Here is a 13,881-nt window from a genome sequence, read left to right as displayed (position 1 = left end):
GTACACCCGGATGCGAATGAACGACGTTCCGGTGCGTCATGTGACGTCTGAACGAGGTTCCTGATCTAATGCTAAAAACGGCGGGGAAAAAAGAACAGCGAAGAGAAGAAAAAAAAAAGGAAAAAAGCAAAAAAGGGGGGAATGCTAAAATACGAAGTTCTAAGCGGAGGAGGTCACTGATCTTCCTGTTTCATCATAACCACAGATCCTACAAAAGAGTGATAATTGTCCTGCCAAAACGACGTCATATCCGATCGTACCGACACCAAGATTCTTTGCCACCGCATGCAAATAGTCTCGGTGAGACTGAAACATACACTTCAGTCCCTCGACCATGTTCGGGTCGAGAGGAGAGGAAGGGGATCCTTCGTTCGAGGAATCGTCAGAATGGTTGCTTCGGGGAGGTGTGTCCACCCCGGAACCCCTCCCAGCAGCCTTATAATAAATAAGACGTAAGACGAAACCCCATTTTGTCGAAGGAGTGTTCTCACTTCTGTGGTTGCGCTGTTTGTTACCTTGGCGACACTGAAACGTTCTTCCAGTTCCTTCCACGCTTCTTTGGCTTGATTCTGTGGAGTCACTTCATATCTAGAAATAGAGTTTCAGTAGCGGATAAAAATAAAAAGCAATTAATTAAAACGCACCGGTCATCTGATCGTGAATAGACCAATTGCTGAACAGCCGTCTTTTCCCTGACATTCAGATCTCGAAGGAGAGTCTTGAGAAGCTGTAGACATGTGTATATGTATAGGCTATGACAAGCAAGGAGTGTACACGCACCTCCTTTCGGTCATTAGAGTCAGGCAAATAGGCCGTAAAGAGCCCATGCAACGACTCTTTGACTTCGCCAAACGCGTCTTCGGACACCTGAAAATAGAAAGGAGACTACTACGTGGCCATAGAAGAGAAGAAAGGCTAAAAGGACTAACGTCATCAAAAGCAGAATCAAAAGGACTCTGATGATTCGCAAAGATAGCACCAGGATGCGCGTCGGAAGACGACGGTGAGAAAAATCCCAAGGACGGCGTCGTCGGCGGCGTCATATCAGAAGACGACGAAAGAGGCGGAGACAGATGCGAGGACCCAGGCGGCGGCGGCGGCGGCGGCGGCGGCAACGGAAAAGAGTGGGAAATGTCGCCGCTGTCACCGAACAAGCAATCCTCCTTCGTCTCGGAAGGAGTAATGAGAATCGACGGAAAATCGGACTCCTCAAGAAAAGCGTCGACGGCGGACGACGAGAACGGTATTTCAGATCCGCCGCCACAGGCGCCAGCGCCAGCAGCAGCGGTTGCCATGACGTCAACGTGACCATTCTCCTTGCTGACAAATCTATAGAGAGCCGATTCCAACGACGCCTTCGCCTCTTGTTTGTAGCGAAGCCGTTCGCTCCGCCTCGTCGGCGGACCGTCGCTCGTCACGTGATAGTGTTGCTGTTCGGATTGCAATAGCATGGGCCTCGGATTGAACGTTTTTCTTTCGTTGTATTTTCCGTAGGGATTGCTCATCGTTTCGCTCGTTTGGGTCATGGATTCGAGCAAGGCGTGCTGAGACGGAGTCAGCGGGCCGTTATAGAGACTAAAAATAGAGATAAAGAGGAATCTGACGAAGCTAAGTTCTACTCACGGCTGTTTTCTTTTCGATAACTCTTTTGTGTCTTTGTATCGAAGTCTTCGGTTTCTGAACCAGTTTTTTACTTCGCTGATCGTGAGTCCGGTCACTTCGGCCAACTTTTCGACGGCCTCTCTATAATCATAATCCAATGGCGTAGATTATAAATAATGATTCGCTTTTCTTGCCTGTCTGGAAGCCTGTTGATGCTGAAATACTTGACTAAGACAGCCAATTGATTCTCCGTCTTTCTAAATTTAGGCTGGCTATCTCTCCCGGACGTGGCCACATTCGAAGAAGTGGAACTCCGCCTCTTTTTGGAAACGGATTCCCTTCTCCCAACCGCCGTCGCCGTCGCCGTCGCCGTCGCCATCGTCATCGAAACGCCGGGAAAAGAATACGTGTCGAACCACGAAGGCAGTTGACTGACGGAGAGCGTTTGAAAGCTGCACGGAGAGGCGCATTGAAAAGAGCCCGGATTGTAACTGGTTGCATCCAGCTGGGATTTCATGAGGGAGGACAAAACGTCCGCTTCCGTCGTCGAATCGACGGAGGGATACGCGTTCCCGGATATAGCAGACGCGTCCATGGGCATCGTCGCCGCCGCCGATGCGAGCGTCGCGAGACCCTGATCGGCGGCGATCGAACAATACTGAGAAATTTGCGGCGTCGAATCGCAGATGGACAATTCGTGTATTGTCGGCGTCGAGAGAGCGTCGACGGAGTTCCCGGATGCGGACGTCGCGGTGACCGGCACCGGCGTCGTCGTCGTCGCCGTCGAGGCGGCGGACGTCGCATCCGGGTACGTGGGGATATCCGCGGAGAAAATCGATTCGATTTCGGCGGCGACGTGCGGCCCGCCGCCGTCGACGTTCGTTCGCCAGACGTTCGATCGCGACGAGATCGCTTCCAGACGGCCAGCGTCGGAAAGCGTCATGAATTGGGTATCCATACCTGGAATCAACAGGGTTGGGGGGTCCCCCGGATTATTGATTGCCCCGGCAATCAACTGCCCCTATCCCCCCTCCGTCTACACCCCCGAGTTCTACAGCTCTGTGCCAGGAACGGCTCCCACGCGACGTTTTCGAAGCGAAAGAGACGCGTAGCGCGGGTTGGGTTGGGGGTCGGGTAGACGCTGGGACGCTCGACAAAAGATTTTGGGGTCAGGGTTCTTCCGCCTTTTGTTGATAAAGAGCGACGTTTTGCTCACCTCCGAGCGCCTGCGCTGGGGTTGCTGCTTTGTATTCGCTTTAGTGCTTGAAGTTGAGGGTGATGATCGCCGAGAGTGGCCGGAAAACGAAGAGATGAGGACAGACGCCGCGTTTCTGCTACCAGCGCAGTTACGACCGCTAAGAAAACTAATTGATTTTAAATCATGCGGTTTTTGTCATATGACCGAACACGCAAACAAGGCGTGCTTCGGGGGGCGCTTCGGGGAATTTCTTCGGGGGCGTTTTTGGCGCGTCATTATCGTTTGCGTCATTTATACGCGCGTTAAATGCGTAGCGCACGCAAGACGGCGAAAATGTTGCAGGGCGTTGTGAATTCCGCATTTCAACCAGGCGTTAACAGACAGTTGCTCTTTGCCGTGAACGCAACGTTTTTCCTTTTGATTATTCTGCTCGGTGCGATGACTGTCGTCACGGGTTTCAGCATTCCCCACGTAGTCCTCTTCGTCTTATCGTTCTTTCTCTACCTTCTACTGCTGTGGTAAGTGTCAACGTAACTGCAGTCAGAAAACAGCTAATCTCGACGACTTTATCAAGGTTTATTACCCAAACGAGCCAACAAGAAACGGAAGCTCCACGAGAAGACGCAAGTCCAACAGAAAAGAACAAAACGAAGACGTCATAGAATTTTTATAGAGCAAAAATTTATTAATTAATTTAATAGAAAACCTACTTTATCACCTCCTTACCCAAATCAGATTGCAATCAATGAACCAACCAGTCAGAAAAAGAACCGGAAACGGCAAAGCGAAAGCAGCTGGAAACCGAATAGAAACAGCCTAATGGAGGAGTGCACAAAGCCAGGAACCAGGAACGCAAAAAAATGCAAAGGCAGGAACCCCAGGAACCCGGAACTAGTAGCATCTGCAGCATCAGCGTCATCGGCACAAAAGAGACACCTGGAACTACAGCATCTGAAAGAATGACACATATTAGCACTCATCCCCTGCACAAAAACACACTAATCTACCACGATGACAGCAGCTACGCAGACTTGAACCGTCGCGACTCGACTGAACGTTGTCGTTGACATATTCAGCGTTCCCTATCTGATCCTGAATTGGAGTCGCGATCGTCGTCTTTCCATCTACTTCCGCTTCGACTTCCGGAATGATCCGAATCTTGAGCTGGGCTCGCCGAACGAGGAGAATTCGAACGAGAGTGGACGGGAGGCGATTGGCGGTGATGGCGATCACGTGACCGAGAACGACGTCCTCTACTCCTAGAAGAAGAAGAGGACAAGGAAATTCGATTTCTTATTGTCTAGGAAAATTTTTTTTACCTTGATCGCGATCTTCTTCTTCTTTCGCGCGAACGAGAACGCGATCGATGGCGATGGCCGTGGGGAGACCTAAAGAGGGGCCTCACCATCGAATACGCGATTTTTCTCGACGAAATCGCACCTAGCTCTACCGCCGCCGCGATAGCCGCCGCCCGAATGTCGCGATCGAGACGAATCGGGGCGTCCGTAGCGCGCAAATTGAATGCGAATCTCTCTCCCGTCTATGACCGATCCGTCGAGTCGATCCATCGCTTTCTGCGCTTCTCTTTCGCTGTAGTAGCGCACGAAAGCAAAGCCGCGCGATTCGCGCCGCTCCCGATCCATGGGAATGTAAATGTCGCCCACTTGGCCGTATTTCTCGAAGAGCGGGCGCAATTCGTCCGATGCCGTCCGATAGGACAGATTGTCCACCTTTAGGCTAACCATTTCGTGAACGTCTGGCGGAGGGCCGTAACTCATGGCTGCCAGTTTTTTCAGAAACGGGGACTTCGGGTGTCCTGACGCCCGGATTCAGATTTCGCGAGAATGTTTGGCTCTAAAAGAGACACCAAAGGTCTTTTTTCGCCGTCTTTGCACTTTAGGCTTACTGGTTGGTTTTTTTATTAGCGCTGGCTCGTCAGCAGAAGCGAGAGCTTCGGAAAACGGAACGGGATCTCGATCGAGATCGTCGCGGTCTCGAAAAACAGGAAAAACAGCTGGTAAGAACGCATTTACACAGTCAACTCACCTAAAACGACTCTTCACCAGGAAATGGACATCAAAAAAGCTGCCAAACAAGGCAACAAACAGGTTCGTTCCTCCTCCTCCTCCTCCTTTCCTCTTTATCAATTCATTGGATTTTAGCTTGCGACAACTCTAGCAAAGCAGCTGATTGGCGTCCGAAAACAGATGACACGATCGCGAGGAATCAGTAGCAAATTAGTAGCCGTTGGAGCCCAAACAACGGTATAGGGAGATCCTCATCATCATTCACTGTTCTTCTCTTTTTCAGGCGATGCAGGCCAACGTTGGAATGGCTCAGGCTATGTCATCGGCATCGCGGGTAAGAGGTGTACCATTTAGCATATTTATCTATTACCTGTTAGAGTTCTTTTAGACAATGGCTTCTGTCAATGCTCAGATGACGCCGCAAGATCTTCAGCAGACTATGCAGCAGTTCAGCATGGAATCTGCAAAAATGGATATGACCGAAGAAATTAGTCAGTTTTCCGCTTCCCTTTCTAGTATCAAAATACATCACCTCTATTTCTTGGGACAGTGACTGAGACTCTCGATGACGCACTTGGTGAAGAAAGCGACGAGGAGCAAAGCGAGGCAATAATGAATCAGGTCTTGGATGAAATTGGAATTGAAGTGGCGGGAAAGGTCGACTTTGCACACGCAAGCTTTTGTCTTTGACACTTTTTTTTCAGATGGCAGCAGCGCCACGAGCCCACGCATCTGGCCTTTCCAGCGATCGCGTCAAAGCCAAAGAAACAGATCAAGATCTCGCCGCTCAATTAGCCAGACTCAAAGCCATGTAGACCTTTTTTCCTTTTTCCTACTCAAAAAATTCCTTATTTTACACTTAGAAGGGTGTAGGGGAACGGGGCTAAACGTGCACGTGCAGTAGCAGCTGCAATAGAAAAACAATCCTCATTATTGTGCCCTTGGCCTGGGGTGCAATTTAAGAACGAGTTTTACGTGTATTTCTCCGGTGGAGACCTCTTTGAGCACAAGCCATTTTCCAAACGATCCCCTATTGCTGTCTCGGACTAGTTCGGCTACTGGCAGTTCTGTACGACCGAGATAATCTGAAAAAAAAGAGATTGCGTGGCCCACGTCCAGGGACTCTTTGCTTAGTTACCGCTAGGCGAAAAGAGATCGCGGTCAAAGACGGTGAAGCAGAGTCGATCTTTGCTTAGATCTTTCAAGTAGAAAATCATCTGGGGGGAGAGAAATTTTAGAAGGAGAAACGCGACTATTTGCCCACTGACTCTCGTGTTCCATTTCGGATTCAAAGACTTTTCTATTACTTGGGTTCTGTGGACTTGAGTTCCCATTCGAACTTCGCAGAACGGATCGCTTTTCCCTGTTACGCGTTATCTCCACACACGATGCGTTGAATTGCGCAATGACGTACCATTTGGATCGGAAGGTTGAAGATTCGCTGCTTCAGCCACCAAGAGACTAAGGGTCCCAACTGAAGGCCGAGCTTTTTCCTTTTCTGATTTTTGTATCGATGTATTTAGGCATTTTTGAAATGCAGTTTGCGTCTTACCAAATGCATCCTTTTCTTGTCGATATTTGGCTCGAATTGTTTGCTTGTAGAATTGCACAGCTGTAGTGATTTTCTTCACCCATGCGTTTCTATAGGAACACTTCCCCCTCTGCTATGTGAAGTCTCAAAGGCTGTTCTAACCTTTCAGTGTGATTTTCAGCCTTCACAAACATTATTTTCTCCGGACCAACTCCAAGATGAAACGAACAGTCGTCACCTGCAGAGAGGAGCATGCCACAAAGACGGAATAACCAGAGAACGAATTTCTTCACCATATTGTTCTGCTGGAGCCACTTCAACTTGCACTTGATCAAGAAAGACAGGCTGCAATAGAAAAAATAAATTAATCAATAGATTAAATAATAAAACATTGCCTTCACCTTTCGATAGACTTCGTACTTGTAATCGGAAGAGTCAAACATAGCAGACAGTTTCGTCACGGGCTTCATGAACATTAGAAAATCGTTAAATAGAACAACAAATAATTCCCGACCACTTCGAGCCTAAAAAGATTCACTCGCTACAGTAGTTGCAAAAGTCTATAAATCCTTATAAGGAAACCTTCTTTAAATTGCCCGAATGAAGGAATCGTCTCAGCCCCACGCGATTTGTTTGAGAATTGAAAACAACTTTCTATAGCGTAGCAACGAGATTTTTTCAAATAAGACAATTAGTCTCCAATGTTCCTACCTCTTCCAATGAGGAAATGTTGACGTTATTCTGAAGCCACTCGAGTCTGTCCGAATTTTCCTGCATTCTAACTCCTTCATTGACTTGGGAGCAAAGATCTTCGGCCAGTTTGACGGCGTCCGACAATGCACCATGATCCGAGTGGCCTTCAGCTGTGTACTGCAAAATCTGACGCAAACAAAAAGTCGTCACAAGTCGAACGTGCCGTTTTTTCTTCAGTTTTTCACCTTGGAAATCAATAGAGGATACTTTGTTACCCTTTGCATGGGTCTGAGTAGGAAACTGCTCAAGGGAAGGCCGCCCGTTTGAGAATCTTGCGCTATTTTCTACAGACAAAATTAAGTCGGCGAAAAATATCTCTGCGCTTCCGCCGTACGGCTTCGAGTTCTTTAAACGCGTCGCTTTTTGACGCTTTTGATTGGAGAAGGCTGATGGCGTTCATTTGACGACTGCAGAAGCGAATGAACGACGTAAGACGAGGCACCTAAAAAACGACGGTCAATTCGCTGAACGCCCCCAAAATTCTTTTTCAAACCTGTTCGCAAAGAATATCACCGACGCAATCGATGGGCCCGGTTTCGTGCTCTTTTTGTCGAGCGCGTAGCATACTAAAGAGTTTCTTAGCTAAAGTAAACGCCGTATGGATAATCTCACTTTAGAAAATAATCGCTGTACGTAATTAGCTCGTTCCAGTTGACAAAAATACCCTGTATTACTTCAGGCTCAAGAATGTTTCCCTCGTTGACGGGATCGTAGAACAACTAAGAATCAAAATTAAAGGAGATCTCGATTTTAAGAAAGTTTACGTTTTTGACTAAGTGAAGGGCATCGCAGTAGCTCTGCTCCGTTTGAATCAATTCAAATATCGCTTCCTGAAGAAACGTCAACGTAAAAAAAAAAGATTTACGATGCGCAAGCTTTTGAATTGACTTGTCTTTTTCGTTCTGTATCGTCCAAGGACTTGAGAACTGTCAGCTCGATCGTATCGCTCCCTAGAAATACAGAGAAAAAGAGTCACGCCACGAGACTCGGATCGCTTAGCCACGTTTCATTCGATTTAGACACGACAAAAACACAATAAATCAGACACTCAGTTAGTGATTACACTTAGCAGTAGCCGGCGTGTGAAGTTCGCTGACCGGCTGCACGTAATTCGACGGAAAGACGCCGATTTTCCCATTCAAATCCCCCGTCCACCATTCGCCCTCTTGACTCGTCACCAAAATGAAGTTGCCCTTCGTAAACGACAGCTCGTCGTCGTTGTTCGCCTGATACGAATAGGCAGCCATCACGCGAAAACCCCCCGCTGGAAGAAGAATAGAGAGAAATGGATAAAAAAAAAGCGAGACGATTTTTATTATATTACGAGTTGGTGCCGGAGGTTGACTTGACGCAGACGGCGTCGTTGATGAAGACGACGGCGACGACGGCGAGACCGATATCAACGACGGCGGCGTTCCGGGTTGAATTTCGTCCGCACTCGCCTGACGAAGATCGGTGCCTTTATGAGCGACCGACGTTTCGTTTGGGTCGCCTAGCAATTTTACGCGATTGCTCGGAAACCACCCGCCTTTCTTCTTCTTTCCCCGCGCCTAGGCGAGAGGAGAGACTCGCGAGGAGGGTTTTCTACAAGCTGGACGAGGTTCAATTTACCTGCAGTTCGCCTTCCCACCAACCGTTTGGATTTTGTTTTCGTACGTGAACGAGCTGGCCCGGCGTCAGGGAAACCTGTTCCGGCCCAGTCGCTTCGTACTTGGCAACTACGGTTGCAATTACTAAAAGTCAAAGTATGACAATAAACATAGGGGAAAAAGATGTGTAACACACGAAGCCTTTTAGGCGTCGAAGGAGCCACTTTGACGTCGGTCTGTTTTCCCTTTGCTTCGTTCTAACATACGGCGCGAATTCCTTTTTTTCTTTTGAATAATTGAGATTCTTGTTTTTACCTCGTTGACTTTCTTTTTGACGTAAGTCTCCGGAAATGTTCCCTCTCTGTTTCCGATCTTACCTGTCCACCAATCGCCGCCTTTCTTCGTCACCAAAATGACGTCGTTCGTCTTGAAGCTCAAATCGTGATCGTCGCCACTGTAATTATAGATAGCAACGTATTCTGAGAAAATAAAATAATAAAAAATGAAACAAAATGACGAGCGACGTCATACGCACCCTCCGGAGGAGCCTCTTCTTCCACAGATTCAATCGTCGCAATCGCTTCAGATTTCGTAGAAGCATCAGGAAGAGCTCTAGAAAAAAAAAAAGAAAATCTCTAAACCGTTTCCTCTCCTTTGCGTCTTCCTCACGATGAAGACTGAGCTCTTCGGCCTCCAATTAACTTGACGTAGGATTTCGGAAACCAGCCCTGCTTGCCTCTAAGACTCCCTTTATACCACATGTCGTTCTGATCGAGCACCGAAATGATGTCGTCCTTGTTAAACGTCAAATGATCGGCGTCTCGCCCACTATACGCGTACAGAGCGACGACGCGAAAGTGATCGGATTCCTGTCGCTCCAAACGACGCCCGCTGTCCGGCGCGTCGCCGAACGACGACGGCGGCGGCGACTTCGGCGAACACGGAGCCGACGAAAACGTTTTCGATCGTCGCCCGGCTAACGACGCTTCGCCGCCGATCGAGAGCGGACTCGTTTCTCGACGACGAAATTGCGACGGCGGGACGGAATAGATCGAGTCGGAGGCGGCGGCGGCGAGCGGCGACGTTTGACGGGGCGGCGTTTTCGAACGCGGAACGGGGACGGGATGAGATGGCGACGAAGAGCGAGCGAGATTGACGGCTCGTCGCTGCGAGGCGGGGGACGCGCGTTGATCGATTTCGGTCACGTAGTTGAGCGGAACGAGACCGACGCGACCGTTGAGCTCACCTCTGAACCAGCCGGCGTCGACGTGGGTCGAAGTGGGAACGCTCTATTAGGAAATAATAATAATAATAATAAATAATAATAATTATTGCTTTTTAGGTCGTACAATTATGACGTCGCCTTCTTTGAATTCGAGTTCTTCTTTTCCTCGCGGGACGAAGTCGTAGAGAGCTCGATAGTGAGGCCGAACTTCTTCGCGTACGACTAAAAAATCGGAAGGTCTAGGGAACGAGGCGATTATGTTTTCCTATAGTCTCACTCGACGCTTGTTTCTTTTCGGCCAACAATTTCTCCTTCTTTGCTACAAGTGCTTGCTTTCTCGCCTCGATTTGTCGTTTTTTCAATTCCGCTTCTTCTTCTTCTTCTTCTTTCTTCATCGCTTCTTCTTTTGCCGCCGCTGCCGCCGCCGCCTTTTGCCTCGCCTCTTCGGCTGCCGCAGCCCTTTGCCTTGCCTCTTCGGCTGCCGCTGCCCTTTGTCTCGCCTCTTCGGCTGCCGCCGCCGCTTTTCTTTCTTCTTCCTTTCGTCGTCTTTCGTCTTCAATTCGCTTTCGTTCCGCCGCCGCCGTCGTCTCTCCGCTTACTTTTCTTCGTCTCGCTTCTTCCGCCGCTTTCGCCGCCGCTTCTTGTTTCTGCTGAACCTTGAACTGCTGTATCTGCTTCTTCTTCTTCTGCAGCATTTCCACCTGTTGTCGAATCATTCCCGCTTTCGACAGTCGCTCCTCAAGCATCGCTGATCGACGATCGGCGTCATCGTCGAGTTCGGAACGACGCAAATAAGCCTTTTCCGCCACCGACATTTTCGCGTCGCGCTAAAAAGAAGAAAAGAACTCGTTTTACGTCGTCGTCTAAACGTTAAAAAAATCGTATTTACCGGAGGAGAAAGGCTTTCGGCTCGCCGAATTTCAACGTGAGTCGTTTCTACTAATTCTTCTGAACGACTTCTCGCCTCCTTTGCTCTCTCTGCCGATGCGATTTGACGTTTTCTCGCCTCTTCCGCTTGCCGCGCTCTCTCCTCTTCTCTTCGCTCTCGTTCCTCCTTTTCTTTCAGCATCGCTTCTCTCTGTTCGGCGGCTCGTCGTCTCGCTTCGTCTTCTCGTCTTTTTCGCTCTTCTTCTTCGCGACGAGCCGTCTCCTCCGCTTCTCGTCGCTGCCGTTCGGCCTCCTCTCGCCGCAGTTTCGCCTCGTCGTCCCGCCGTTTCGTCTCGGCCGCTTTCTGTCGCATCTCCGCGTCCCGTTCGCGTTGTTTCTTATCGACCAACTGCCTCTGACCCGTCACTTCAATCGAGAGCTTTTCCTCATTCTCCACAAGTTCCTGAAAAAAATCGAGAATCGGCCGCGCGAAGTGAATTTAGAAGCAATTTCTATATAAACAAGGCAAGGTTGAATTTTTCTACCTTCAACTGTAGATGATGTGCCATGCTTTCTCTCGTTTTCTCAGCGATCATGTCGTTTTGCTGTTGAAGAAGGACTCTCAGTTGAATAATAGCCGTTCGCTTCTGTTGGCATTGATCTTTCGCCGATTGGCTAATCATCGACGCTAGACGAAGAGCTGTGAAGGAAAAATAGGAAAACAATAGCCACGCGAATTTACCGTCAGAAATGAATCCCTTCATTTTTAAATCCTCCGCCACTCGTTCCCTGGCTTCCGTCAGAAAGCTCAGCCGATCCGAAGCGTTCTGAAATCTTCGCTATCTTTCGTCTAAATTATCGCGCTCTTTCGACTGACCTTCAACTCTCCCTGAAGACGATTCAACTCTTCGGTCCTCGAATCTCTCGATTGAGAGATACGGTGAAGCGCACGACGACCTTCGTCCATCTGAAGCCGATTGCTCTCGAGCGTCCCTAGAATCGACGTCTGCCTATGCGTCTAGAAGAAAAAAAGAAATCGAAAACGCTCCCAAGACGATTTTTTCGCATACGAGAGCTTCCAATTCGACGTTCAACGATCTCCACTTTTGCTTCAGTGTGCCGACTTCGCCTGAGAGTTTCGACTTGCTGATTTCCAGTTCTTCCTTTCGTCGCTTTTGCCATTCTCTCTCGCGAGCCAATTCCATTTCGCGTTGGGCGCTCTGTCGTTGAAGCGTCGCCTGATAATCGTGCTCCGCTTCCAATTTTTGACGTTCAAGATCGCGCTGGCGTTCCTCCTCCAGTTCGGCGAATCGACGTTCTTCGGCTTTTCGACTGAAGACAACGGATTGGAGCAAATTTTCGTTTGTAAAAATTCGGTTTTATACCGTTCTTGTTCTTGCTCTTTTTCCCTTTTTTCCATCTCTTCTCGCAATTTTCTTTCCTTTTCTTCCTGAGTGAAAATTGAAAGACAAGGTCTACGTCAATTTTTTTTCTGCTATTGCCTTTTCTTTGCGCTCTTTCTCTCTCCTTTCCTGCTTCCTTTTCTCCAATTCCAATCGCCCTCGCTCGAAATTCTCCCTCTTTCGATCTTCGTACGTCTGCGTGTGAACTAAAGAACGGACGTCGTCATAATAATAAATCAATAAATTTAATTTTTCTTTGCAAGTACGCGGAAAAACGGGTTCGTCCTTTTTGCCAGTAATCAAATCCCCAGACGAAGACAGATGCTTCATTTGTTGCAGTTGCTGAGGTGGCTGTTGCTGACGTTGCACCGCCGCCGCCGCCGCCACCGCCGCCTTTCTTCTCATCGAAGGAGGCACCAATTCGATGGGAAGAACAATGGGCAGAGTCGATCCCGCCTTTACATCGTCCACCAAATACATTGCCACAGCGAATTCCTCGTTGGACAAGCGTCCATCGTTATCAATATCAGCCAAATGCCTAACCAATACGAATAATAACAATTTTCCCTGCAAAAGAAAATTAATTTACCATATCTGCGCCAGATGATCTTGAGGTAGGCCCGTCTGCATTAGGAGAGTGCGTGCTTGGGCTCCCGTCAAATAGCCGCTTCTCAGTCGATCGTTTGCATTGAAGATTTGATTGTATTTCATTTTTGCGGCGGCAGAAACGGCCCACGGCGCGTCCTGCTGTTGTGATGAAGGCATCTTTGGCTGTTGAAAACTCGACGCACGACGAAGTCCCGGACTCGACGCGACGTGATGCCTCGCGGGAAGGGTTCCCCCGTACAAGGGCACGGGTCCCAAACCCACACCCATTCCACCCATTCCACCCATTGCCATAGGCTAAGAAAAAATAAATAAATATTTTCAAATAAGGATAAATGATTTTGCACCTGTGGTGCGAAGGACGACGGTTGAGGAGCGGGTGCTAGCATGGTGGGCGGTAATTGACCGGGAAGTTGAAGTCCCTGACGTCGACACTGAATCAATTTCATGGCAATGGAAAACTCGTGAGCCGTCATCTTTCCGTCGCCATCCATATCAGACAAAGTCCTTTTATTAAAAAATAACGTTGATTGCACTTTTTTTGCGTCTTTCATGTACCATATCTGAGCGAGTATAGTCGCTGAGAGGCCAGATGACATGAGATACGATTTGGCTTGCTGTCCTGGGGAGAGAAAAACGCTTCTTCGATTTGCCCTACGATGTCCTCGTCGTGTCTCTTACCCGTTATTTTGCCATTGATTGGACCGAAACTCTGGAAAATGCGATCGTTCTTCGCTCTATCCTCCGATGTGACGATCCAAGGTGTTGATCCTCCCGCTCCCGTCCCTCCTCCGCCTATTCGCGCAAACTCGACTCAGTCTGCACGTTCGAGCTCGAAAGCGACGATTCGACGTAATCGACGACGAGCGACGGGCGTGCAAGCGACTGGGAGTTCTCTACTCACCGGTTGGGACGAGTGCAAACGGCTGATAGGGGGTCCCCATCGCTAAATCATCCTTTCGGACGCGTCCTACAAACGAAGCGGCATCACACCAACGTGACGTGGTCGTCTCTTGCATGTGGAAACTAACGTCAGCAGAGCAGCGAGCTTGGGAAAATATTCCGCGATTAATTTAGCGT

The 13,881-nt window shown here is 48.9% G+C and overlaps 4 protein-coding genes across 5 annotated transcripts; 1 reads left to right on the top strand and 3 right to left on the bottom strand.

Moving 5' to 3' along the window:
- Nucleotides 1-41: 41 nt before the first annotated feature.
- LOC136192937 (uncharacterized) lies at nt 42-2,978 on the bottom strand. Its single transcript, XM_065981706.1, has 9 exons — nt 2,819-2,978; nt 1,797-2,562; nt 1,624-1,743; nt 930-1,575; nt 781-867; nt 645-727; nt 492-588; nt 261-435; nt 42-208 (listed from the first exon to the last, which is right to left on the bottom strand). Exons 2-9 carry the CDS (start codon nt 2,558-2,560, stop codon nt 174-176), a joined length of 2,007 nt encoding a protein of 668 aa, XP_065837778.1. The 5' UTR covers nt 2,561-2,562; nt 2,819-2,978; the 3' UTR covers nt 42-173.
- Nucleotides 2,979-3,452: 474 nt separating this feature from the next.
- On the bottom strand, nt 3,453-4,632 carry LOC136192961 (serine/arginine-rich splicing factor 2-like). 2 transcript variants are annotated; one of them, XR_010671262.1, is made up of 4 exons: nt 4,241-4,631; nt 4,120-4,188; nt 3,808-4,059; nt 3,453-3,751 (listed from the first exon to the last, which is right to left on the bottom strand). XR_010671262.1 is itself a non-coding variant. In XM_065981736.1 (3 exons), exons 1-3 carry the CDS (start codon nt 4,576-4,578, stop codon nt 3,873-3,875), a joined length of 594 nt encoding a protein of 197 aa, XP_065837808.1. In that variant the 5' UTR covers nt 4,579-4,632; the 3' UTR covers nt 3,753-3,872. The 2 variants fall into 2 exon arrangements, 1 of the variants encoding a protein (XP_065837808.1); XM_065981736.1 differs by lacking the exon at nt 3,453-3,751 and having other exon boundaries at nt 3,753-4,059; nt 4,241-4,632.
- On the top strand, nt 4,554-5,795 carry LOC136192959 (charged multivesicular body protein 2b-like). The gene is made up of 8 exons (XM_065981734.1): nt 4,554-4,672; nt 4,726-4,817; nt 4,867-4,908; nt 4,963-5,064; nt 5,111-5,161; nt 5,216-5,318; nt 5,378-5,484; nt 5,532-5,795. Exons 1-8 carry the CDS (start codon nt 4,645-4,647, stop codon nt 5,640-5,642), a joined length of 636 nt encoding a protein of 211 aa, XP_065837806.1. The 5' UTR covers nt 4,554-4,644; the 3' UTR covers nt 5,643-5,795.
- LOC136192928 (intersectin-1-like) lies at nt 5,640-13,876 on the bottom strand. The gene is made up of 39 exons (XM_065981688.1): nt 13,833-13,876; nt 13,706-13,771; nt 13,483-13,596; nt 13,360-13,423; nt 13,149-13,308; nt 12,785-13,098; nt 12,462-12,733; nt 12,295-12,401; nt 12,178-12,242; nt 11,863-12,124; nt 11,670-11,810; nt 11,535-11,619; nt 11,338-11,480; nt 10,815-11,255; nt 10,203-10,752; nt 10,050-10,147; nt 9,370-9,989; nt 9,236-9,312; nt 9,016-9,179; nt 8,897-8,957; nt 8,723-8,844; nt 8,436-8,661; nt 8,175-8,375; nt 8,000-8,061; nt 7,876-7,941; nt 7,724-7,830; nt 7,605-7,677; nt 7,446-7,553; nt 7,297-7,395; nt 7,070-7,237; nt 6,941-7,012; nt 6,760-6,882; nt 6,652-6,703; nt 6,521-6,596; nt 6,380-6,468; nt 6,242-6,325; nt 6,096-6,190; nt 5,966-6,044; nt 5,640-5,912 (listed from the first exon to the last, which is right to left on the bottom strand). The coding sequence occupies exons 2-39, from the start codon at nt 13,743-13,745 to the stop codon at nt 5,758-5,760; spliced, it is 5,835 nt and encodes a 1,944-aa protein (XP_065837760.1). The 5' UTR covers nt 13,746-13,771; nt 13,833-13,876; the 3' UTR covers nt 5,640-5,757.
- Between the last annotated feature and the right edge of the window lie 5 nt (nt 13,877-13,881).

This window comes from Oscarella lobularis, chromosome 11, assembly GCF_947507565.1.
Source record: "Oscarella lobularis chromosome 11, ooOscLobu1.1, whole genome shotgun sequence".
In the NCBI taxonomy this organism is placed as follows: domain Eukaryota; kingdom Metazoa; phylum Porifera; class Homoscleromorpha; order Homosclerophorida; family Oscarellidae; genus Oscarella; species Oscarella lobularis.
Note: the sequence above shows the minus strand (reverse complement) of the source record. Positions and strands in the feature narration are given on the sequence as shown.

Excerpts from the sequence above, each read along its gene's own strand:
- LOC136192959 (XM_065981734.1), top strand. The coding sequence starts at position 4,645 with ATGTTTGGCTCTAAAAGAGACACCAAAG. Across the intron at positions 4,909-4,962 it reads CCAAACAAGGCAACAAACAG|CTTGCGACAACTCTAGCAAA; the intron begins GTTCGTTCCTCC and ends ATTGGATTTTAG. Across the intron at positions 5,319-5,377 it reads GGATATGACCGAAGAAATTA|TGACTGAGACTCTCGATGAC; the intron begins GTCAGTTTTCCG and ends TTCTTGGGACAG.
- LOC136192928 (XM_065981688.1), bottom strand. The coding sequence starts at position 13,745 with ATGGGGACCCCCTATCAGCCGTTTGCACTCGTCCCAACCG. Across the intron at positions 7,678-7,723 it reads TACAGCGATTATTTTCTAAA|TATGCTACGCGCTCGACAAA; the intron begins GTGAGATTATCC and ends GAAACTCTTTAG. Across the intron at positions 6,704-6,759 it reads AGTACGAAGTCTATCGAAAG|CCTGTCTTTCTTGATCAAGT; the intron begins GTGAAGGCAATG and ends TTTCTATTGCAG.
- LOC136192961 (XM_065981736.1), bottom strand. The coding sequence starts at position 4,578 with ATGAGTTACGGCCCTCCGCCAGACGTTCACGAAATGGTTAGCCTAAAG. Across the intron at positions 4,189-4,240 it reads CGCGGCGGCGGTAGAGCTAG|GTCTCCCCACGGCCATCGCC; the intron begins GTGCGATTTCGT and ends GCCCCTCTTTAG. Across the intron at positions 4,060-4,119 it reads AGAAGAAGATCGCGATCAAG|GAGTAGAGGACGTCGTTCTC; the intron begins GTAAAAAAAATT and ends TTCTTCTTCTAG.
- LOC136192937 (XM_065981706.1), bottom strand. The coding sequence starts at position 2,560 with ATGGATACCCAATTCATGACGCTTTCCGACGCTGGCCGTCTGGAAGCG. Across the intron at positions 728-780 it reads ACTCTAATGACCGAAAGGAG|CTTCTCAAGACTCTCCTTCG; the intron begins GTGCGTGTACAC and ends ACATGTCTACAG. Across the intron at positions 209-260 it reads GGCAAAGAATCTTGGTGTCG|GATCTGTGGTTATGATGAAA; the intron begins GTACGATCGGAT and ends ACTCTTTTGTAG.